Source organism: Tachyglossus aculeatus, chromosome X1 (assembly GCF_015852505.1).
Source record: "Tachyglossus aculeatus isolate mTacAcu1 chromosome X1, mTacAcu1.pri, whole genome shotgun sequence".
Classification (NCBI taxonomy): Eukaryota; Metazoa; Chordata; class Mammalia; order Monotremata; family Tachyglossidae; genus Tachyglossus; species Tachyglossus aculeatus.
This window is the reverse complement of record NC_052101.1, coordinates 74,501,899-74,527,056: the sequence shown is the minus strand read 5'-3', so window position 1 is coordinate 74,527,056 and position 25,158 is coordinate 74,501,899. Positions and strand designations below refer to the sequence as shown.

The following is a 25,158-nucleotide window of genomic DNA, read 5'->3' as shown; positions in this document are numbered from 1 at the left end:
ATCTCTCTTTATTTGTGTGTATTTATGGCCCTGCTTGAGATCTCTGTGTAAGTGTAGTTCTGTGGTGTGCGTGCATGTGTGTGTGTGTGTGTGTGTGTGTGTGTGTGTCCATCCATAAGTAGTAGGGAAAATGAATATGTCTTATGCCCGGGGGAAGAGGGGGAGAAAGTGCTGTATGTATGGGCTTATGTGCACTGTGTGCATCAATCAGTGGTATTTATTGAGTGCTTACGGTATGCAGAGCATTGTATAAAGTGCTTGGGAGAATACTATATAGCCTGTAAACACAATCCCCGCCTTCCAGGAGCTTGCAATCTAGCGGTGGGGGCAGGCATTAAAATCCATTACAGGTAGAGCAAGTAACCAAGAATAAGGATATGTACATAAGTGCTTGGGGGTTGGGGATTGAGTGAAACCTAAGTGTGTATGGGGTACGTATTCATGTGCAGTGGTGACAGAAGGGAGGGAGGCTACTGTGGGGAGATGGAAGAATAGTCAGATAGGATTTTAATAGGGCTTTGAAGATGGGGAAGTTAGGAGGTATGTTGGTTATGAAGTGGGGAGGTAGTAGGGGACTGATGGTGAGGAGATGATGATGAGATTGAGGTACACTAAGTAGGTTGTTAGTAGAAGTGTGTGTGGGCTGGGTTGTAGTGGAAGAGGAGTGAGGATAGGTGGGAGGGAGAGAGCTAATTAGCCTTTAGGTTGATGGTGAGGAGTTTCTGCTTGAAGCGAAAATAGAGGGACAACCATTGGAGGGTTTTGAGAAGTGAGGAGAGGTGTGCCCATTTATTTATCTATTTAAGAAAAATGGTTCAGGCAGTAGATATGGACTGAAGAGCAGAAAGACTGATGCAATAATCAGGACAGGATATAACAAGTGCTTGGAGTAGCAGGGTAGCAGTTTGGTTGAAGAGGAAGGGCCAGACTCTGGAGATCATGGTGTTGTCTGCAGTGATGGGAAAACTGAGGGGAAGAGAGAGTTTGGTAGGGAAGATGAGAAGTTCTAGATGTGACTGTGACTAGACTGTCACAGTCTTCTAGACTGTGAGCCCACTTTTGGGTAGGGACCGTCTCTATATGTTGCCAACTTGTACTTCCCAAGCGCTTAGTACAGTGCTCTGCACACAGTAAGCGCTCAGTAAATACGATTGAATGAATGAAAGTTCAGTTTTGGACATGCTAAGTTTGTTGTCAGTGGGATATTCACGTATAGATGTCTTGAAGGCTGGAGGAAATGTGAAATTTCAGAAAAGGATGGAGTTAGGGGCTGGAGAGGCAGATTTGAGACTCATCCATATAAAGATGGTAGATGAAGATGTAGGAGTGGATTTGTTCTCCAAGTCAATGTGGTGAGTGTGAAAGAAAGATATAAATATATGGATTTGTGGTGTTATGCGGGAAAGTTTGTGTGTACCTTAGGTTTTGTGTGTGAGGTGGATAAGAGTTTGTGCCAGGGAGAAGAGAAATGGATGTGTGTGAATAAGCATTTATGTTTGTGGGGGAACAGCTGCTGTCATCTGGCTATGGGAGTCAGGGGGGAGACCATGTCTTAATCAGTAGCCTTATACCTCTCCCCAGGGCAGAGGGCCATATGCTTACCACTGTGTGCACTTAATAATTATCATTACTGGATTGTAAGCTTCTTGAGGGCAGGGATCATGTTTTTAACTTTATTTCATTCTCCAAGCAGTTGTGCACAAAATTAAATGAATAAATTGTTTACTGTTAGTATTAAGACCCACAGTATGAAATAAATATGCCCATTATCTTTTAAGTAGGGGAAATTACATTTTTTAAGTTCATATTGTGAAATTAGTGGAGGGGGACATTGAATCCTGACCCTCTAAATAATGATTTTGTTCTTTGGCTTTTGATTGAATTTTGGTTATGTTTATGGTAAAAAAAAATACTGGGGAGAGAGTTTTAATTTAGTGTAAAAATTTGCCAAATAATACAAAATTATTGTTCTAGATTGACTTGATGTTACCAAATTCCAATATGCTTGCCAGTCATTCCTTCTTTTACTGAGGTCCACGGTTAGGGTTTCATGGGTATTTATTTTCTTGCCTTTCTCTAAGATTTTTTTAAGCCAGCGGATAGCTCTCTATCTTGAAATAATGCATTTGGTTTGAGGAATCTCTGTTTCTTCTGTTAATGTTTTTTTCTAATGGATCTGTAGGGTTTTTGATATCCAGGTTGTTTTCAAATACATTTTTCTTGATTGTAGGAGCTTGTTAAATTTATTATAAGTAGGTAATTATTATTATCTACCATATTACCGTATTATTCTACCATATCTACCATATTATCTACCATAATACCATAATATCTACCATATTATTGTAGAAAAATTAAATGTCCGTCTAAAGATTCCGTTGTTTACCCTAAGCAACCAGGGTGGGTCAGGGAGAAGGTTAAAATCCCCCAGAATTCTGGGACAGCCGTATTACAAATCCCAGAATCCTGTGGGACCTAAAGTGAGCGTGTATTGAGGATGTTCCAGTCATGGTGACAGAGTCTTAAAAATGAACAACAGTTGGGTGTGATGCAAGGAAGGGTGAACCATAGACATCAGATCCATGGGCACAATGACATGATTGCTGCGATAGCTTTTTGAGCTTAACTCTTAGCCTTGTTCATCCCAGGTCTCTGACAGGACCTGAGAGTGTCCACTAGGAGTTGAAAAGATCCAAAATTGTGGCTTTCTGGCCTTCGAACTCCTTGAAGCCTGCCCATTCCAAGTCCTCATCTCCCCTAAAATCCTAGTCCCCTTTGACTCCCCCATTCAGAATGAAAAGTTGGCACCTGTGAGATGACAGGTTTGGCTGGGCCAGTCCCAATTTATTGCACATTTTTTTTTGTGTATATATATATATATATATATATATTATATATATATACATATATATTTAACACAATATATTCTTATATATTAAATTATGTTTTATATGTATTTTTTGCATGCTTTTCTAAAATTGACTAGAATCCTCACCAAAATCCAGGATTGTCCCAATAAAACAAGGATGTATGATCTAATTCACAAATCCATCCTTGCAGGCTCAAAGTATTTAAATAAATATACGTATTCAGACTTAAAACACTTATATACAACTCTAGCCAACACCCGTTGGGCTCACCAACTCCCTGTACATGTGCTAATCTGAAAGGGGATTGGTTGGTATGACTAGGGGTGTGTTTTACCAATTGCTTAACTCCCTTCCTCCATACTTTCACAAGTCCCCTTAGTGGTCAAAGCCTCCCCTCCACTTTCTTCCCCTCCCTCTTTCTGCTGTTGCAGTGGCAGAAACCGTCTTCCTCCTCCTCCTTCACTTTTTCTGCATTCATTTTTCTCCTTTGCAGTTGTCATGGAGGCAGTCCCCTCTTCTCTTCTCCCTCCAACATCTGCTCTTCTCCATTCCCTTACCTGTGGTTGTTTCAAATAAATATCATCTCTGGGGGGGGGGGGGCGGGGGGGCGGTGTGTGTGTGTGTGTGTGTAAATCTGGCTAGCTGAGAACACGTGTGTGTGCATATGTGTGGCTGACTAGCTAAGGGCTGCATGTTTGTGGTTGGTCTTGCCCATATTCCCCTAATCCTGGTTGAGGCCAGGCAGTTCTGTTAATGTGTTACAAAGAAAATACTGTCTCAGAGAACCAAGCAGATTAAAGCCTGAAAGTTCATTCCTTTGTGCCATTTAAGGCTAGGCAATTGGAGCTTACTCTTGGCAGTTAGCTGTGTCTCCTGCCTTCCCTCCCAAGACGCACCAGAAGAAGAGCTTCATGTGCTAATGTATTTTTTTTTCCAGCTTCAATTGTAATTGGGATAAAGGTGAAGCTAGGGTGTGTTACTTTGGCTGAACCTTTTTTCCAGCTATTTCTCCAAGGAAGCTATCAGACAGCCAGTCGCCAGTCTGAAGCACATGGTATTTGACTTCTGGTAGCCAGATCCTCTGCTTGGCTCTGCCTGGTAGTCTTGAACCTCAGTGGTTGTAAATATTGCCTCGTGATCCTTAACGTTTATTATTTTCAGTAGCGATCTTTTCTAATTTGTGGTACTGATTGTATCCCGACTTTGATCATATCTGGTTCGGGAATCTGGTTCAGCCTTGGTCACTGGGACCTCCATACAACTCTCATCTGCATCCTGGTGGAGTAATGGAGTTATCCACATCTGCTTGGATAATACCAAACATAAGATGGTCAGTAATTTTAGCCAAGATTGTGACGTATAGCTGAGTGGCTCCAACCACAGTCGCTTGAGGAAAGTACCTCGTCCGAGCCAAATTCAGGATCCCAAAGCTGCTTCAGTCCACATCAGGGCTTAGTGGACATGAACTTTTCTACGTGTCAGATCCAGAAGAAATGCAAGAATCATCAAGCCTAGTATTCAATATTGATAAATCCTACTCGATACCATCAGGAGACCTGGGCTCTGGAAATAACCAAACAAAATTGTGACCGTCCCTCAGAGCTAATCGAGAGACTAAAACTACTCCACACTGTGTCAGAATTGGAGAGGTCTTTTCCGATCCTTTCCTCATCACCAACGGAGTAAAGTAGGGTTGTGCATTCTATCTAGTTTTGTTTAACCAGTTTTGTTTAGTCCCCACCAGGAATCTGGAAGCTGGTGTCAGGGTTCCAAATCTTTGGGAAGCTTTCAACTCGGCATGCTGAGTGCATTATCAAAAGTCATTGAGTCACTCTTACAGTAACTTCTAAACACCGACTTACTGGGCTCAGGAAGAATACACTTGAGATACCATGCACAGCATTATGAACTGCTTCTCAGAATCAGCATAGTGCTCTTGTCCGACAGCCTGAAGAAAACTGACTGTGTATCAGCCTGCATCCACAAACTATGCACAGCCAGGGATCAATGTCAATAGCAGTGTTGAATGCTGTCACTGAATTCTGTTTCATGAGTAGTACATTTCATACAGATACAAGAATCATTGTGGAATTAGAGACCTGAATCAAGAAGGCTCAAGGATTTTGTGGAGTCAAAATGGCATCAAGATTGCCGGCAATTTTAGCGTTCAACTTTCCTTATGATTGTTTGACTTGGATCTAACAGATGCTACATTCAACTTCTAGAGGAGCTCCACCGATACTACATACGTACAATAATTAAGTGGCAAGACAGAAAAACAATGAGATTCTGAAGTGATGATGTCAACAAACAGCTGCTCTATGGGGAACTGAAGTGGGGTAATCATGAAAAAGGGGAACAGGAGAAGCGCTTTAAAGACACAGTGAACTCAAATCTTAAAACATCTAGCAATGGATCAGTGAGAGACAGCAATGTCTTCACCTTGGACAGGTCATTTTGGGCCTAGGCTGGATTGAGCAGGACTCTCCCAAGCATTTCATATAATGCTTTGCACACAGTAAGCATGCAATAGAGTGCTTACTGAGCACTCACAGAGAAGCAGCATGGCTCAAGGGAAAGAGTACGGTGCTGGGGAGCCAGAGGTCATGGGTTCTAATCCCGGCTCTGCCACTTGTCAGCTGTGTGACCTTGGGCAAGTCACTTAACTTCTCTGGGCCTCAGTGTTCTCATCTGTAAAATAGGGATGAAGACTGTGAGCCCCACGGGGGACAACCTGATTACCTTGTATCTACCCCAGTGCTTAGAACAGTGCTTGGCACATAGTTAGCGCTTAACAAATACCAACATTATTATTATTATTATTAATACCTTTGATAGATGGATTCCTGGATGAAACAGCTTTGAGTATGTTTGGCAGTAGCAGAACGGTTAGGCAGGTAGCAGGGAAGGAGATGATCTGTGATGGTTTTTTTTTTTTTTTTGGCCGGGGGACAAACAGCATGAAATTAGATCCATCAATCAGTGGTATTTAGTGAGTGCTTATTGTGTGCAGAATGCTGTAATAAACGCTTGGAAAAGTACAATGCATGACCCCTGCTCACAAGTAGTTTGCAGTCTAGACGGGGATATAGGTATTAAAGTACAGGTAAGGGAAGCGGCAGAGTCCAAGAATGCGTACATAAGTGCACTGGGGCGGAAGGTGAGTTGAATGTAAAGTGCTTAAAGGTTACAGATCTTCTTGAGTAGGTGATGCAGAAGGAAAAGCAAATAGTGGAAATTAGGGCATAGTCAGGGAAATCTCTTGGAGGAGATGTGATTTTAGAAGGGCTTTGAAGGTGGGGAGAGTGATGGTGTGTCAGATGTAAAGTGGGAGGAAGTTCCAGGCCAAAGAGAGGACCTGGACAAAGGATCGGCAGCAAGATAGATGAGATCAAGGTACAGGGAGTAGGTTGGCGACAGAGGAGCGAAGTGTGTGGGTTGGGTTGTAGTAGATCAGCAGCGTAAGGTAAGAGAGGGAGAGTTGAGTGAGTGCCTTAAAGCCAATGGTAAGGAGGCTCTGATTCGGAGGTTGGGGGGGCAACGGTTGGAGGTTTTTGAGAAGTGGGGCTGAACGTTTTTTTTTAGGAAAATGATCTGGGCAGCAGAAGTAGAAACTGGAGCAGGCAGAGATAGGAGGCAAGGAGATCAGTGAGGGTGCTGATGGAATAGTCAAGGTGGGGTACGATAAAGCGCTTGGATTAGCCTGCTAACAGTTTGGATGGACAGGAAAGGTTGAATTCTAGAGGTGTTTAAAGGTGAGGATCTTTATCTGATCATTAGAGCCATGAGAATCTACTATAATGCCCTTATTAGTAGTGTCACAGTAATGGGCAGGTAAGATAATTTAGGTCAGCAGAGATGAGGGATGTAGTATATCACTTATTTAGTACGGAAGCCCTGGGAAACTCATGGAGCGCTCCCGTCGTGTTACTTTGACAAGTTAGAAAATCAAAGGTGAACAAAACTGTTATTTCATAGTGCAGTTTTGCATAGTCTAGCCCCTCTCTTAGTTGAAGTAATACTAGTTACAGCAACAAAAGATGTATTAATATGCCATTTTAAAAAGATAGAAAAATACAGAGATATTTTCTTGGATAAATACAAACGTGTCTTTAAAGCCAGGAATGGGCTTTATTTTGGGAGCTTGTGAGTGCTAAAGTTTTTTTGGCTCAGTATGGTCAGTCAGTTTAAATGGAAAATTTTTGATGTGTTAACGTTAACTGAAAATTTGGGTCAGTGAACTATTGCTGGTTTTAATGTTGTCTTTTAAAATAATCAAATGACATATCCCACTTTTGATACTAAACTGGGGTAGGGCTGTATTAGAATAAAAAATATGTGGCTAAAGCAGGACTGGGCAATTCCTTTGGCTGGAAGGGTACTTACCCAATTTGACAACCCTCTTGAGGGCCCTATGTGAACTCAAACTCCTTGCATTTGTTGGAGAGGTGTGGATGGATCCAGGAGGTGAAAGTGGTGGAACTTAGGCCCGAGGCCACTCATAACTAACACTGAACCTGCTGAGGATACGGGGGTCAATGGCCTGTGGGAATCAGGGGTGCCAACTTTCATTCCGAGTGTGAGGGGTCAGTTTGGTATGAGGCTTTAAAGGGGTGGGGCTTTTAAGAGGGCAGGGCAGAAAGAGAGAGGCAACAAAAGCGGGGGAGACAGGAGAAAAAACTCTGGGTGAATGAAAAGTTTTTACCTAGTCTCAACGTGAAACATTTTTTAACAACCTAAATGAGTATTTTCATGCTGAAAAAATTAAAGCTCAAGGCAAAACTTAAATGTGCAGTAGTGAGGTTGGTTGTAAATTGTAGGTATTAAAGATTAGTTTTCGAAAACACAAATGGAAGTCCCAATGACAAACCTAGGAAGCAGAGAGAGACATTGAAAAAGTGATAATTAGCAACCATGGAGACAAATTATGCCATGCTATTGCGAGTTAGCTTTGTAGAAGTAAATTAAGTTATGTCTAAATTAGCCAAATTTAGAAAATAAATTCTATCTTTAAGATGGGTTTTGAATTAAAATGAGTGCCCTTTGAAGAGAGAGGCTTATTTTTACCCAGTGTTGGGAATTATTTTTAAGCAATGTGTTTTCACGTGTTTTTTTTTTCGTGAGAAGCTATCAATTTGGTCAACTTCACAACTATAAAATGCTGTCAAATTGCTAATGGACATTTCCAAGGGATGCCAGGATGGAAGCTCTTTTAGTTCCCTGACACCCGGTATTGTAAGCACTAATGCCAAACACTAAATGATGTAAAAACCCAGAAACCAGGCAGATTGACAAAATTGTTAAATTGTACATTAAAATTGGGAAACGGCCAACTTTGGGGAGAGGTTTAAAAGTAGCTGGGTAGAAGTGCCTGAAGTGAAATGATGATTTTTAAGAGAAAAAACCTGCTGGTTTGAGAGGAAAGCCTGAATGTTGATTTAAATAAAAACTGCTGAACTGCCCCTTAAGCCTAAATTATTTTGCTTTTGCTATCTCAGATCTTAATTCAATGTAATAGTCTACAGACTTTATACTATTGAATTAATGGAGAGTACTTAATTCATCTGGTGTCCTTGCTGATTATTTCTTTCCCATAAAAGGAAATTCTCCCCTCACAGTTCAAAGCTCCAAAGAACAAACATGTACAAAACAGTCTGTTTTTCATTTTTTTGTATTACCTATTGCTTCAATTTCGACATTATTTTAGTGACTGCATGTAATTTAAGCTCACAGACGTTTAACTTTGTTTTTGCAGTTTTATCTTCAAGACACTAAGAGTAGTAATGGTACCTTTATAAACAGCCAGAGATTGAGTCGAGGATCTGAAGAAAGTCCACCATGTGAGATTCTATCTGGTGATATTATCCAGTTTGGGGTAGATGTGACAGAGAACACACGGAAAGGTAAGGGTATGGATCATTTTTTCTTACTTTAGTTTTTTTTACTTTGCATTCTGAAATCTGATAAATGGACCTAACTTTCATTATTAAATCTCATGGGAAAACAGTATGTGGAAAAAAAACATCTGGCATCTAATTACGTACTATAAAATTCTGTATCTTCAGTTGACCAGAGTTTTTTCATGAATATTCTAATTATCTAACCAATAATGGTTACCAGGCCAAACTGCTCCGAGTCCCAAGAGAATTGGGACTATTTTGCATGCTGAGTGCCCCAATAGGTTGCTGCTGCTGCTTCTGCTTCAGGGTCCCTGACCGCAACTCCAGAAACCCATGCTCCATAATGCTAGTATTTCCTCTTGTGGGCAAAGAGAGGGAGGGGATGGAGGACTAACGTCTCCATAGTGGCCATTTCATTGCCGTGGTGAAAGTTGTCACCGTTGTCATCAAGTGGCCGGATGCTGGTATGTCAGCCAGAAACCTTTGGCATGCTAGATTCTGGCATCCCAGCCAGTTGCTGACACTTATATTATCAGTGTATTGTAAAGTTAGTAGTAAGTCAACTTTTTTGCTTCTGGGTAGTGATTTCTTGGGGATTTTGTCATTTGGAGGGTCAGTCGACAAGGAATTTGATGATGTTTTTGTTGTTGGTGGTGTTGTTGGTTTGTTTAGTTGCCTCACAACTTACAAGGGAACCTTAAAAATGCCATTATTGAGTCTAATCAGTGATCTGTCCAGCCCAAGACAGTCAGTTCTCTGATAATGTGTGGGTTATGTTCTTGAACAACCTTACAAGGGTGCCGTTTTCACAACTTTTCCACACCTACCAGCTTCCTTCTTTGATGAGCAGTGTAATTTGTTGCCTCCATTTTCCTCTAATGCCCTGTTTGATTTCTCCCTTGCCCCCTAGCGCTCCTTTGACCATGAGCCATTTCCCTTTTGGGGATCGTGTTAACCTGGGTCTTTTGCTTTCCCACCCTCCAGCTTTGCCCAGCATTTAGTTTGAGAGATGCTCTGACACCTTCTTACATCTTCAGTGTCCACAGCATGGTATAAGTTCTCTTGACTCCAAAGGACCCCAATTCTTAAGCCCTCCTCTTCTTTGCATTATTGTCTCCTGTAAGAGTTTGTTGCCCTTCTCTCCAGCTGAATGTTCTTCCTCAGCGCCTTCTTTCTCCTCAGCAACCTGAACCGACAGAGGTTGGAAAAATCAATCCATGGTATTTATTGAGCCTCACTTGGCGCAGAGCACTTACTTGTCACTTGGGGAGAGTATAGTACAGTAGACACCAGGACCATCTAGCCTACAGGGAGAAGGAGTCAAGATGTTGGATCCATTTTTTTTTTTTTTTTGCCTGCTGTAGATTGACTGCCCACCACCTCTGGTCCCCAGCACGTGTGGAGTTTGTCACCCTCCCCGTTAACATCGTCTCCTTGGTGGCAATCACAAGAGTAGCTCATACTCACTAGTCTCCAGGGCAGGGCCAGTGGCTCCTCTCCCCACCCCCTGTGATGATGAAGGTGATTGTCTACCTCATCCCCAATCCATCCACCCAGCCTGAGCCAGGGAGATTCCCCAGGGGACAAGGTGGAAGTCGTAGGTCTGGAAACCATGTACTGGTTGTTTCGGTCTTCAAGGGCCACCCAATCTCTGCACCGCTTCCTGGCTGCTGCTACCGCTTCTTTCATCAGCCTGGACGTGTCAGCGGAGCCAGAGCCCTTGTTGCTCCCTAAATACTGAACGGTCCAGAGGCAGGAGAATGGGGATCGACAGGGAAAGGCCAAATGCCGAATATAGATGGTATTTAGCACTTTCTGTTGTGAGCGTCGCACCCTCTCCTAGCACTTGTTTGTGAGGAAGTTTTAGCAGGTTTTTGTTATTCAGGGTATAAAATGCCCATACAAAACTTTGTCTTGGTTCAAAGCAATAAGATATGATATTCCTTTTCTTCAGGTGCTTTGTATGGCACCTAACCTTGTGGTTCCAAAGTGTGTAAGTTGAGGCAATTTAGTTTATTGATTCAAACGTCTCTATCAGACAGGTTACTATTGCTCTTCACACTCTATAATTGAAGAATCTTAGACATCAAAAGGAGTCACGAATAGAACAATTTTTAGCTTGCTACACCTCATTGGTGATGCTGTCATGGGGTTTATGCAGAGCGGTAGAGATGGCTATGAGCTTAAAATTTTGAGTTTCAATCTAACATTTAGAATTGCCTCTCAATCAATCAATCAATCAATCGTATTTATTGAGCGCTTACTATGTGCAGAGCACTGTACTAAGCGCTTGGGAAGTACAAATTGGCATCACATAGAGACAGTCCCTACCCGATAGTGGGCTCACAGTCTAAAAGGGGGAGACAGAGAACAGAACCAAACATACCAACAAAATAAAATAAGTAGGATAGAAATGTACAAGTAAAATAAATAAATAAATAAATAAACAGAGTAATAAATTGATTAAGTGCTTACTGCAAGCAGAGTGCTGCACCAAGCGCTTGGTAGAGTACAGTGCAATAGAGTCAGTAGACAGGACCTCTGCCCAGGAGCTTACAGTTTAGTGGGAGATTAAATGGAAAGGGGAAGTAGGGGGAAGCAGCGTGGCTCAGTGGAAAGAGCATGGGCTTTGGAGTCAGAGGTCAGGGATTCAAATACCGGCTCCACCAGTTGTCAGCTGTGTGACTTTGGGCAAGTCACTTAACTTCCCTGGGCCTCAGTTCCCTCATCTGTAAAATGGGGATGAAGATTGCGAGCCCCCCGTGGGACAACCTGATCACTTTGTAACCTCCCCAGCACTTGGAACAGTGCTTTGCACATAGTAAGCACTTAATAAATGCCATTATTATTATTATTATAAGGATATGTATGTAAGTGGGATGAGTAACAAGGTGCATAGTGGGTATGGACCCAAGTGACTCAGGAGGGAGGGATAATGGAGGGGAGGGGAAGGGAGAGATAAGAAGTTAGTCAAGGAAGGCCTCTTGGAGGAGATATGATTTGAGTTGGGCTTTGAAGACTGGGAGAGTGGTGGTCTGTCAGATATAAAGACCAGTTCCAAGCTGGAGGGAGGATGTGAGCAAGGGGGTTGATAAGGAGAGAGATGAGATCGAGGTACAGTGTGTTGGTCTTAGAAGAGTGAACTGTGTAGACTGTGTGTGGGAGATGAGCGAGGTTAGGTAGGAGGGGGAGAGAGTGCCCTAAAGCTGATGGTGAGGAGTCTGATGCAGAGATGGATGGGCAACCATTGGGAGGTTTTTGAAGTTTGGGGCAGCATGTGCAGAATGATTTTTGTAGAAAAATGATTCATTCATTTAATATTCATTGAGCACTTACTTTGTGCAGAGCACTGTACTAAGCGCTTGGAAAGTACAATTCAGCAACAAATAGGAACAATCCCTGCCCACAATGGGCGCTCAGTCTAGAAGAGGGGTGACAGACATCAAAACAAGTAAACAGGGATCCAGACAGCAGAGTGAAGACAGGGGAGACAGGAGACTGACACAGTAGTCAAGATGGGATATGGTAAGGGTTTGGATCAGTGTGGTAGCAGTTCGGATGAAGAGGAAGGGGTGGATTCTAGAGATGTTACGAAAGCAGGATTTAGTGACAGACTGGATATCTGGGTTGGATGAGAGAGGCAAACCAAGGTATTATGATTAATTCATTCATTCAATTGTATCTGTTGAGTGCTTACTGTATGCAGAGCACTGTACCAAGCGCTTGAAAAGTACAATTCAGCAATAGAGACAGTCCCTGCCCACACTGGGCTTACAGTCTAGTCTGGTTATGAACAAGGTATCTTGAGAACCTTTGCTTTCTCATTTTTAAAACATAAGAATGATTTCAGTTGTTTAAAATTTACTTGTCAGGAGGTAAAGTATTTTGTATGGTGCTATAGAAATATTTAATTTGTTTGAATTTTGTAAATGCAAAATGCCATAATGTATGGTCTAGTGACAAGAGGATTAATTGATAGTCTCTGGATAATGACTTGCCTATCCTTATGTCTACTTATGCCATTTTCAAAGTAAATGAGGAGGGATAGCCTCTATATTAGTGGAATTCTTTGGCATGTTAAATTTTAAAACTGATAGCTTATAAAGGGAAAGGCAGTGTTCGCTTGAGTTCATCAAAATCAAGATGTTTATAATACTGTTCCATTCCCTTTTACCGTAACAAAATACCAGTGTACCCCCAGTTCTAAACGATCATGATACATAAAATCGGGAGATACGTCATGCACTAATTGCTGAAGTACCCCAGGAACTGTAAGGTCCTGCTCGATGTACAGTCGCTGCAAGGAAGACCTATCCCTCCCCGTCCTCTCTTCCCTTTGCCTTGCCACTTGCACGCTGCTTTCAAATCAGTGACTTGCAGGTCAGGTTCTCCTCTTTGCTAGGGGCTTGGGAGGGAGGAAGCCTGGATGGGGTGAAAATGGAAGGGACAGAGAGCTGTCACGCTCGCTCTCTACCTGAGTCTGTGCTGCCTTCACTAAAGCCAGAGAAACATGTTGAGCTGCTGTCCCCTCCCCTGCTTCCCATTCATTAACTGCAGCCAAGCTCAGTTTGGTGGAGAATTGCTGTCTCATCAGAGCAGGAAATGCCCCTGGGTGAGATGGCGTGGAGAAACTTGACAGGCAACCAAGCTACAGAAGTGCTTACAGGGAGGAACTCAGAGCTAATTGGCAAGAAGGAATGTGGCCTAGTCCAACGAAACCAGCTCGCCGCCTTTTGGAACAGAGAGGTGGGCCCGGGACTCTGGTGTCTGGCCATGGGAATCAATCAATCAAACAATCGATTGTATTTATTGAGCTCTTACTGTGTGCAGAGCACTGTACTAAGTGCTTGGGAAGTACAAGTTGGTAACATATAGAGACGGTGCCTACCCAACAGTGGGCTCACAGTCTAGAAGGGGGAGACAGAGAACAAAACCAAACATATTAACAAAATAAAATAAATAGAATAGATATGTACAAGTTAAATAGAGTAATAAATATGTACAAACATATATACATATATACAGGTAGTGTGGGGAAGGGAAGGAAGTAAGGCGGGGGGGATGGAGAGGGGGAGGAGGGGGAGAGGAAGGAGGGGGCTCAGTCTGGGAAGGCCTCCTGGAGGAGGTGAGCTCTCAGTAGGGTCTTGAAGGAAGGAAGAGAGCTAGCTTGGTGGATGTGGGGAGGGAGGGCATTCCAGGCCAGGGGGATGACGTGGTCCGGAGGTCGACAGCGGGACAGGTGAGAATGAGGCACGGTGAGGAGATTAGCGACAGAGGAGTGGAGGGTGCAGGCTGGGCTGTAGAAGGAGAGAAGGGAGGTGAGGTAGGAGGGGGCGAGGTGATGGAGAGCCTTGAAGCCGAGGGTGATCCCAATTGGATCCCCATTTTTTCCCTGTCCCATTTCTGCTGAAAACAGCTGTGACAACACTCGGCACAAGTGGGAGGAGGGTGAAAAACGAAACAAAACTAACAAAAAAAACTGGATAGGCAAGTAGGGTGGATGCTGAACCATGTTTGGGGTTCATGGGCATCAAGAAAGTCCCTATAGTGGAGAGGAAAGGGTGGGGGTGCAGGGGGGCAATAGGGTCTCTTCAAAAAGAAAGTCTTTATTTAATAACATGAAAGGGCTTGGTTGTCATGTTATGGTTGGCTGTGGAAGAGATTCCTAACACGTTGCATATAAATCTGTGGGAAAACGCATCCCACAGTGACAGCTACCATACCCCCACATACTACAAGGATCGTGGGATGCACCTGTATTGGCATTGGGTTTGCTCCCAAATGGTGCGGATTCACACATTCCCTTCCAGGAGAGAGGATTTGGGCAAGTGCCCACACAAGGCAAACTAATCTGGAGGACCGTGCCCTCCCCCCCCCCCCCCGCCAAGGTGGGGAGGTGGTCTTTTCTCACCCCCAGGGCAGAGATTGGGGTGGCTGCCACTCCCTAGATGAGAGCAGCTGTTGCCCAAAGGTGGGCATTTATCCTGCCACCCCTCCCCAAAGGGTAGGGATTCAGTTACCTGCTCTTACTGGAGGTGGAGAGCCGGACAGCTTTCCCCTGGGAGCAGTAAGTCAGGTGGGCAACTACCACCAGGACGGAAGGTGGTTGGGAGGTCACCTCTCAAAGCAGTGATTCGAGCAGCTGCCCATCAAATGCAGATGTTGGGTGAACTGTCCCCTTAACGTCCATATTCAGGAACCTCTTATGGTAGGGGAAGAGAGTTGGGCGACACCTCCCCGCCCCCCGCAGCTGCCAAAGGCATAGATTCAGGCGCTTGCCATTCCTGGGGCAAAAATTCTAGCAGCAGCTGCCCCAAAGCAGTGTGGCCTAGTGGAAAGAGCATGGGTCTGGGAATCAGAGGACCTGGGTTCTAATCCTAGCTCTTCCCATTCCTTATTGTGTGACTTTGAGCAAGTCACCTAATTTCTCTTTGCCTCAGTTTCCTCATTTGTAAAATGGGGATTAAATACCTGTTCTCCCTCCCACTTAGCCAGTGAGCCCCATGTGGGACAGGGACTGTATCCAACCATGTATCTTGTATATTCATTCATTCATTCATGGGTTCAAATCCCGGCTCCGCCACTTGTGTGACTTTGGGCAAGTCACTTAACTTCTCTGTGCCTGTTACCCCATCTGTAAAATGGGGATTAAGACTGTGAGCCCCACGTGGGACTCACACACACAAGGGGGCCTGATCACATTGTAACCTCCCCAGTGCTTTGAACAGTGCTTTGTACATAGTGAGTGCTTAATAAATGTCATTGTTATTATTATTCATTCATTCAGTCGTATTTATTGAGCGCTTACTGTGTGCAGAGCGCTGTACTAAGCGCTTGGGAAGTACAAATTGGCAACATATATAGATGGTCTCTGCTCCACAACGGGCTATGTCTATCCCAGCGATTAGTACAGTGCTTGGAACATAGCATGGGCTAGTGGATGGAGCGCGGGCCTGGGAGTCAGAAGGACCTGAGTTCGAATTCCAGCTCCACCATTTGTCTGCTGTGTGACCTTGGGAAAATCACTTCACTTCTCTGGGCCTTAGTTACCTCATCTGTAAAATGGGAATTAAGACTGTGAGCTCCATATGGGACGGGGATTGTGTGTCCAATCCGGTTTGCTTGTATCTACCTCAGCAGTTAGAACACTGCCTGGCACATAGTATACAAGTACCACAATTATTCTCACTATTATTATTATTGTTATTATTATTAAGCGCTTAAATGTTATTATTACTATTTTCAGCCCTGGAATTGGATATGAGCCTATGATTTGGGGGTTAGAGGCTATGAAGCCAAGCATTATTTATTCCCTCGGTAATGTAGAACTGTTTCAAGCAACATCACTATAGTTTTAATTTCAAATTTCTTTCAAATATTTGCTTATTTTTACGGCTGACTACTAAATAGAACTCGTCGGTATTAATGTAGGTGCACAAAACCAAATTATTCCTTTGAGCATTGTGTGGCCTTTTTGTAGTGTACCATAATCTCTATGCATGCGCCTGTGTATAATATGTTGCATGGGTACGCTTCTAATGTTAGCACTTAAATTGACCCCAAGTGGAATCTTTTTGCATTGAAAAAAAATATCTCTAACAACGAATATTTCAAAAACCTGTGTGATGGCACACTTTTTAAACTGCAAAAAAAAGAAAAATTTAGTTTATCCAATTTTTTTTCCAAGTCAGAATTTTGTTATTTAATAACCAAATTTCTTTTCCTCCCAAGTGAATTGTTTATTGAGTACTAAGATCAGTAATTGCTAAATGGCTACCATGTGCCACGCACTGTACTAAGTGTTGAGGTCAGACACAGTCCTTGTGTCACATGGGGCTCGCTAAGGGGGAGGTATTGAATCGCCATTTTCAGGTGCGACCCAGATAAGTGACTTGCCCAAGGTCACACATTAGAGAAGTGACAGAGCTTAGGACTTGGGGCCCATGACTCTGGGGCCTGTGCTCTTTCCACGAAGCCAGGCTGACTTGTATTTTCCTTTATATTTCCCTTTTTTTAAAAAAAGCCCTAACATGTTCTATTTCTGAACCTCCTTATTTCACTAATTCAATCCTATCTTTTTTAATCAGTTACCCATGGATGTATTGTTTCCACAATAAAACTTTTTCTACCAGACGGTATGGAAGCCCGGCTACGGTCAGAGTGAGTATAATTTATAATATTTGGTTAAAGCTTTCTAAACGGATGTTGTAGCTAAATGCCTCACTTCATAATTTCTTTAATGAAATCAGTTTTGCAGTATTTTGTATATGCTTTATTTTTGCCATCTGATGGTCTATGTTAGTATCAAAGTAACGTAAAGCAAAGTGTAAGGTCATAGATAATTTTGAACTTCTTAGCATGGGCATGTTCTGATGACAAATAGGTTTTGTACAGTATAGATGATTTGACCCATCCTAGCATTTTAATAGAGAAGCAGTAAATGCAAATACCTCTGGAAACTTCACCGTGCACTTTTCTAACATGGAGTTTTTTGAAGGAATGATAAAAAAAAATGCTATTTGCCTACTGTGTTAAACATAGGAGATGGCTTGCATCAAGAAAACAAGATTTGAAAGGGGAAAACTTTGATTTTAATAGCTCACTGTTAAGAAATTTGAAAAGTAGAGGTTAACACCGATGTCTTAGCAAACCATACTATTCTAAAAGAGATGATTTAAGCACGTTTGACGCTGATTATAAACATGCATCTCTCCTTTGTATCTGCACTGATATTAAAAATTTAAACTTTAAAGCTATTTAAGCTTATTTTTTTCTCCATGTATGTAGAATTTTTTTCCCCATAGTTTAAATATTAAATAGGGAAATGAAACACACAATAGATGCCTTATAAATGTCAACAGTGGAAGAGTAAGCACCTAGGCAAAGAAAAAGCAAGTGGAGGGAGAAGGAGCTTTTTTTTTTTAAAGTCCATATTCCCTTTTATCATCAAACACTTGCTCAGAGCTCTGGTTGTTTGGACCACTGTTTTGCAAAATCTTTGATGTTTCCTCCTCCCACCCCCCCCCCCAAAAAAAAAACCACATTCACTCTTCGTATATCTCCTTTTGAATTCTCCACTCATCTATTCCCAATCTCATAGCTGGACCTGGACTTGGGCTTTTGGATGTCCTAGGACTTTGTTGGTGGGTAGATAAAAGCACTAAAATGCATTTAGGAAAAAATAAGCCCAGTATGGACATTATAACTTAATCTCCACTCATCAAGATTCAACTCATTCCAGTTAAAGCGGGGACCAGGAAGATTGGAGTAGAATGAAAAAGAAAGGAAGTTAAGAGAAACAAGCAGGGTGGGATAGAATAAGAAGTGGGAAATAACTTTATGACAACATCTTACTGCACTCATTTATTCATTCAGTAGTATTTACTGAACACTTGCTGTGTGCAGAGTACTGTATTAAGTGCTCGGGAGAGTACAATACAACAGTAAACAGACACATTCCCTGCCCTCTGGCCCAGCTGGGGCATCCCTTGAGACGTGATATGGGACATTCAGAGAAGGGCCTGGAGTTCAGGGGCCAGGACTGTACATTCACACAGTCCCATGTGACCCCACTGTTGCCTGAGACTTGAATGGTTTTCTAGAATGCGGGCATCCTGGGTGGAAACTTGCTGGGATGCTCACGCAGGTGCCTCAGGACAGAACTTACTGAACTTATTGCACTGAGTCGTATAGGCCATGACAGCTCATCATAGATCAGAAGCCCTCCGAGAAGTCCCGGAGGACTTGCAGGTAATAAATATTGAAGGTTGTTTGCCAGTAAAGACCTAAGGATAGCCAAGTAGGCCGGGATCTTCCCCCTTCCCCCGAACTGGAAGATACTTGAGAGCTCAGCCCTCCCCTCTCCAGTTTACTTTATTTGTAGAAAAGGGCAACGGCTATTTCTTGCTGGAGGTCTCCCTGCTTGCTTCAGGAAAGCTCAGGCCTGTACAATACCTTAGGGAAACCCCTACAAGGCAAGTGGATTCAACTAGGCTTTTCCTTCCCTAATTACCTGAGAGTCATCTCCCCACCTCCTCCTGCCACTTCTCACCAAGCTAAACAAGAGTTAAAAGAGGGACCGTATCATGACTCATCCTTTTCTGAGCTAAAACCACTCAGGGGGTAGGTTTCAGGGAAAGTGCTTGCAGTTTAGATACTCTTTAGCTTCCACAGACAGCTTCTTCATTTAGCAGGGAGTAAGCGTCTGGAGTTCATTACCACAGGAACTTTTGCGGACAGAAAATAGGTTCAAGAGGGATTTGTGTATATTAATGGATAAATACTCCATAATGGGTCACTAGAGGTAAAGTTAGGGATATCAGGTGGTACATCACTAAATATTAGGCTGGGCATCAATGAGGGCAACCATCACACGATTACTCCAAAGAGTCTGTTGCCACTGTCGAAGAGAATACTTGTTGGATGGGCTGTTGTCTGATCTAATAATGACATCTCTTGTATCTTCATGCCTCTCCTCTCATCTCCGTGCTTCCTTCTCTACATCCCTGCTCAAATGGTTGGCCATGTAGGGTCTGCCTTCTTTTAGTTACTCTACTCTTTTGTGCTTATTGGGTCCCCTTAACTTTCCTTGATTCCCTCTGGCCCCAGTCTCTTGAAGGTCTCAAAGCCAGTATTACCAACATGGAGAGGGCTCCTGCTTGAGTCTTGCTGGTGTGGCTGTAGGCTCCAGTTTACCCTTCTACCCTGGCAGCAAGGAATTGAGCTCAGCTCCTCTTTCTACCCTGTTGTAACAACTATGGTGATCGGGGAAGGTCGCAAGCTTCCAAGTCAATCAGTCAGGTGTATTATTGAGTGCTTACTGTGTGCAGAGCATTGTACTAAGTGCCTGGGAGAATGCAATTAGAGTAAGTAAACTCGATATCCACCCTCAAGGAGCTTACAGTCTGGTGGAGGAGAAAGACATTATAACTCCTCATGTGGTCTGTGGGAAGTGTGCTTTATCTTTTCATCCCGTTCCTTCGCCTTCATTTCTAGGCAGAAGTTTTTGGGGGGTTTAATTAAGGAGCCCCAGGTCAAATTCGGGCAGAGGAATAAAAATTCAAAAGCATGATATTCTCTCTTCCTGGTTTTACTCAACTAAACTGGATGGGTCTCTGGATTAGGAGCTGACGACCTCCTAATAGCCGTGGGAAGCAATGAGACCTGAACAACCAGGGCCCTGAGCCCTAGCCATATAAGCCTGACCCTTGGCCTTGCAAGCCTGACTTCTGTCCCCACACTTAACAACTGTCACAACAGAGAGGCCAAGAGCACCCTCCAGGACCTCTTCTGAACAAAAGAGCCAGCAGGACAGCAGCAACAAAGTCCAGCGACTAGAGAGTTGTGTTTGTATTTGTACTTTTGACCCTCATAAGACTGCCAGAACTGGGACAGACTTCTATTTGCTGGTGAAATGGCGAAAATGCAGGATGAAGGCAAGCTGGTCATTGGAGACATCATTGCCAAGATTATCTTAATTACCCTCCTTCTAGGCCTCTGGAGAGCCTCAGTGGGGAAAACAGCTCATTGAAACATTGGGCTTGCTGGGAAGCAGCATGGCCTAGTGACAAGAGCATGGGCTTGGGAGTCAGAGGTCGTGGGTTCTAATGCCGACTCCGCCACTTGTCTGCATGACCTTGGGCAAGTCACTTAACTTCTCTGTGCCTCAGTTACCTCATCTGTAAAATGGGAATTAAGACTGTGAGTCCCACATGGGACAACCTGATTACTTTGTTTCTACCCCTCTGCTTAGAACAGATCTTGGCATGTAGTAAGCGTTTAACAAAACCATAATTATCATTATTATTACATAGTTGAAGTGACAAATGGTGGCACCTGGTGTTGGAGCCCCTTCTTCCCCTTTTCCCCAGCTTCTTTTCTTTGGCGTGGGGTACACACAAAGCACTCAGTAAACACCATTGATTGGAGCAGAAGCAATCACAACAGGGATTTTTTTCCCCCCCTCCTCAATCGGACTTCTTTGGTTTAGCATCTGCCACAGCTGGCACTTAACATTTTCCAGCCCACTACACTGTAAAGTAGGCTCAAGAGGAAGCAAAGCAAAACAGCTGCTGCAGTATCAGAGCAACCATAGAGGAGCTCTTCCTTCCACCACCTTCATACTTGATGCTCAGCAGACAGATTATTTCAGAGCATGATTATAGATGACAAAAGATGGTAGGTTTTAGCTCCGTACTGACCAGATTTATGCTGTGGTATAAGGACTGCAATACAGAGATCCTCAAGTCTAGCACTTCCTGCCCCTTCCTTTTCTCCAACAGTGGCATCTGGATCAAAATACGCTGCTTCCCTTCACCAGGGCAATGACCCTGTAGAATTTTCTTCAAGAGCATGGAGCAAGAAGCCAGGCTTCAGTGGGACCCCAGCCCTTATCCGAAAGGATGACAGGAAGGGAGCTTGGCCAGATCACCTGCCAGATCAGTTGCATGTGTCCGCTTTGCCATGCAACTGCAGGGTAGACACCTCTTGGCACCTGCGACTGTTCAACTTACTTTCCCAGATAGATCCTGTAAATCAAGTGTTTAAAACCCACGGGAGGTCTACCCCCCACATCCACAGCATCCAGGTCAACTAACCACTCTACTGTTGTGCCTAAGTCTTAACAGTAGGCACTCAATGGTATTGACTGATTGACATTTGCATCAGCTGAACATGGAACCACCACATGTATAAGACAGCTCAGGGTTTGTTTGTGTATATATATATCTGTCTGCCTTCAGTTGCAGAGTTAGATTCCACGTATTGGCTAACCCAGAAAGGTATGAGGTCAGTGTGTCCTCTAATTTCATTTTCTGCTTTTCAGCCTGAGGCCACCTCATGTGACTAGATTCATTATAGGTGTGGTAGGTGAGAGGGAGGTGTGAGAGAGGTTGAGAAGTAGAAGTTCCTGTGCTTCTTGGGCCAAGGCTACCAGGATTTTGACACTGCTGCAGAGCTCAGTTCCAGAAGTGTGGGGCTGGCTTGGGAGGGCTAAAGTGGATCTGACAAGGGCTGTATCCCATGTAAATTACCTGGGTGCATGATGTAGCATTTCAGGTGCGATATCTGCAAGCTTCATGTGTGATCATACACTTGCCCAGCGTAAAGTCAATCAATAGTATTTATTGAGCACAGTATCACAAAGGTAGAAAACCTCAAGGAGCTTACAGTCTAATGGAGGAGAAAGACATAAAATAATATGAAAGAAGTGCTTAAGCTGTAGACAATGTAAATAAATTGACGTGTACGTAAGTGTTACGGGAGGTCGAGTTGTATAAATGCCTAGTTGGTACAGAAGGGCCAAGCCGGTAGTTGGGAGAAAACTTCCGAGACGGAGTGGAAATTCAGAAAGGCTTTGAAGATGGATGGATGGGAAGAGGTGAGATATGGCAGTTTTGAAGGGGGAAGGGCATTCCAGGTAAGAAGTTGGGTCTGAGCCAAGGATTGGAAGCAGAAGAGTAAAGAATGAGGCACAATGGGGAAGGCTAGCCTCAGAGGACCAGGGAGTAGGAGAAGAGTAGCTAGGTAAAAGCAAGAGAGCTGATGCCATTGATGCCATTGGTCAGGATTTTCTACTCAAATGGGTAACCATTGAAGAATTTTGAGGAGTGGGGAATGATGTTTTCAGAAGATGATTCGGGCAGCAGAGTGGAGTGTAGACTTGAGGTGGAAGAAGCTGGAGGCAGGGAGACTAATGAGGAGGCTGTAACAGTCGTCTAGCTGGACCAGGGTGGTGATCTTTTGGATGGAGGGAAAGGGGTGGATCTGGGAAGTGTTGTGGAGGAAAAACTGACAGAATTTAGGGACAGACTAAATGGGAGAGTTGAAAGAGTGAGGAGTTAAAGATCATACCAAAGTCACAAGTTCCAGTGACAGGGAGAGTGGTGGATTATCAACTGGGAAGGAAAAGTTGCTTGGAGAGGATTTGGGAGGGAAGATGTGCCATTTAAGTGTCAGTGGGACAGTCTTGAACTTCGAGTCAGCAGCTGCAAACCAGTAGAAGTCCTGTGTAGACCAGAGTTCATTTTATTTAGGCATAAAGGTCTAAAAGCAAGAAAGAGCCTCAGTCACCGTGCAGATCCAACCTCAAGTTATAATTGAATAAGTTCTGGTCAGGAATCACGAAGCTCTCAGTGTCTCTGCCCAGACCTAAACAAAAAAGCAGCAGTCATGGATCCCTCTGTAACTTGAGCAGTAACAGGGCAGAAGAGTTCACGAGGCAGAAACCATCGAGACGACAGGTCAGCACCGTAAAAAAAAAATACAGTTCATTTTCTAGTTGTAGACAACCAGCCCTCATTCCTTTCTAAGACCTACCGATGTAGACCTACATCTCCAGCTTTCACACTGAGGGTTGCCTAATACCACCAACTGGGGAAATTCAGCATCGTTTCTTCAACAGCAGCTCACTAAGGAGGTTCACCTGAAAGGCACCCCCTACTAACGCATGGGCTACACATAAGAATCCTACTCATAAAGCATTCGGTAGGAGTAGTTCTTAGAGAGAGAAAGGATTACCTTGCCCAGAATCCTTAGTAATAATGGTAGTATTTGGTAAGCGCTTACTATGTGCCTAGCACTGTTCTAAGCACTGGGGGAGATACAAGGTAATCAGGTTGTCCCGTGTGGGGCTCACAGTCTTAATCTCCATTTTACAGATGAGGTAACTGAGGCACAGAGAAGTTAAGCGACTTGCCTGAAGTCACACAGCCAGTGGCAGAGCTGGGTTTAGAACCCATGATCTCTGACTCCCAAGTCCATGCTCTTTCCACTGAGCCACGCTGCTTCTCTATCCTTGGCCAAAGGACCATTCTGACCTATTAGGTCAGGTTAGAAGGGGCCACTAACTATTGTGAAACTGTTGGCCCACCATCAGTCATGGCATATTTAGTTATGCATGGGCCCCTAATCTGGACTTTGGCTGAAAGTCACCAACCCTCGGTCATGGTTGACATGGCCGACACAGATGGTGGTAACCCAGGTAAGTGATTTCTAAGGCATCCTCTTTCCTTCTGGAATTCAGATGATTGGCCACCAGGAGACCTGGAAACACTGAAAAATGTCTTCCAAAATCATATTGCTCACACTACTAATGATCTCATCCACCCAGGGTGTGATCTTGATTATCCATACCTCTTGATAAATCCAGGAATTAGAGGTAGTACATATCAAGAGAAATAGTGCAGCCTAATGGAAAGAGAACAGGCCTGGGAGTCAGAGGACCTGGGTTCTAATCCTAGCTCTTTCACTTGTCTGAGATGTGACCTTGGGTAAGTCACTTAATTTCTCTGGGCCTTAGTTCCCTCATCTGCCAAATGGGGATTCAGTACCTGTTCTCCCTCCTACTTAGACTGCGAGCCCCATGTGGGACCTGGCAATCTTGATTCTACTCCAGAGCTCTGTACAGTGCTTGGCACATAGTAAGCACTTAACAAATAGGCAATTGTTAAGAGACCTTTACAGTAGAGATGGCTTACTACCTGGATCTATGAAAGGTATCTCTGTCATCACCTCCTTCTGTGCCTAGGATACCCAACATGGGTCAAGAAATCCTATCACTTCCAAGTGTCCCTATGCTCTCCAAGTGTTAAGACCTAGCTTCAAGGCCTCCCTACACATGATTCCCAGAGCACAAGTCACCCTACGGACCTACAGAAAACTCTGACGAGTGGCATCGGATTGTCTCATGAACCTGGATGCGATCCTTCTCTCCACCTTCCCAAATGACATGAGGAGTGGGGGAGAGATTTTGTTCTACTTGCTGCATGCCGAGAGGATCTCTAAGCATATCTGAGTTTTTGCCCTTTTTTATTGCAACCACTTGGGCCAGCGATGTCCAGGCAGGCACCTTCAAATGACTCTTCTGGCAGCCAGCCCCATCGTAGTCAAATGGGCCTCTATTTGCCTTGTGAGACGTCAACACTTCTGACTCAAATCCCTGCACAAATGTAAGAGACACCACCAGAAAAACCACCCAGTTCATGTTGTGTTCCTTCAGGCCCTAACGCTCACTGGGCCCTGTCTCCAAATACAAGACACAGTTGGATTTCTTCTTGACCTGAATATTCCAACAACAGCCTCACTGCCACAATCCTCAGACAGGAGTATAGCTATGGAATCTACCTGTCTATGATGAGCTGATTTGGCCTATATGCACAGTTAGAGAAATGGGGGTTACTTAACCGTAACCTTACTTCTCTGAAGGTGTGCAGCTCATCACATTGTGCCCGCCGACCACTCTTGCTAGGCATACCTTTAAGCATAGGCTAGCCACTAGATGCATGTGGTTGGGGATATAACTGTTTTGGGGTATATATACATGTCTGCACTAACCTGTGCTCTGTTTTCTCTGTTAACTCCTTACTACCAAGAGAGCCCTGGGGAGGGAG

General features: G+C 43.8%; 1 protein-coding gene across 28 annotated transcripts in view; it reads left to right on the top strand.

Moving 5' to 3' along the window:
• LOC119919809 (sarcolemma associated protein) overlaps positions 1 to 25,158 on the top strand; it is a 146,882-nt gene that overhangs the window by 42,048 nt on the left and 79,676 nt on the right. For 16 of the 28 annotated variants that reach the window (XM_038740538.1, XM_038740543.1, XM_038740532.1 and 13 more), the window contains exons 2-3: positions 8,626 to 8,779; positions 16,858 to 16,930. In XM_038740538.1, coding sequence (XP_038596466.1) covers positions 8,626 to 8,779; positions 16,858 to 16,930 — 227 coding nt within the window. The remainder of the gene's footprint in view (positions 1 to 8,625; positions 8,780 to 16,857; positions 16,931 to 25,158) is intronic. The other 12 variants (XM_038740541.1, XM_038740552.1, XM_038740548.1 and 9 more) reach the window with 1 other exon arrangement.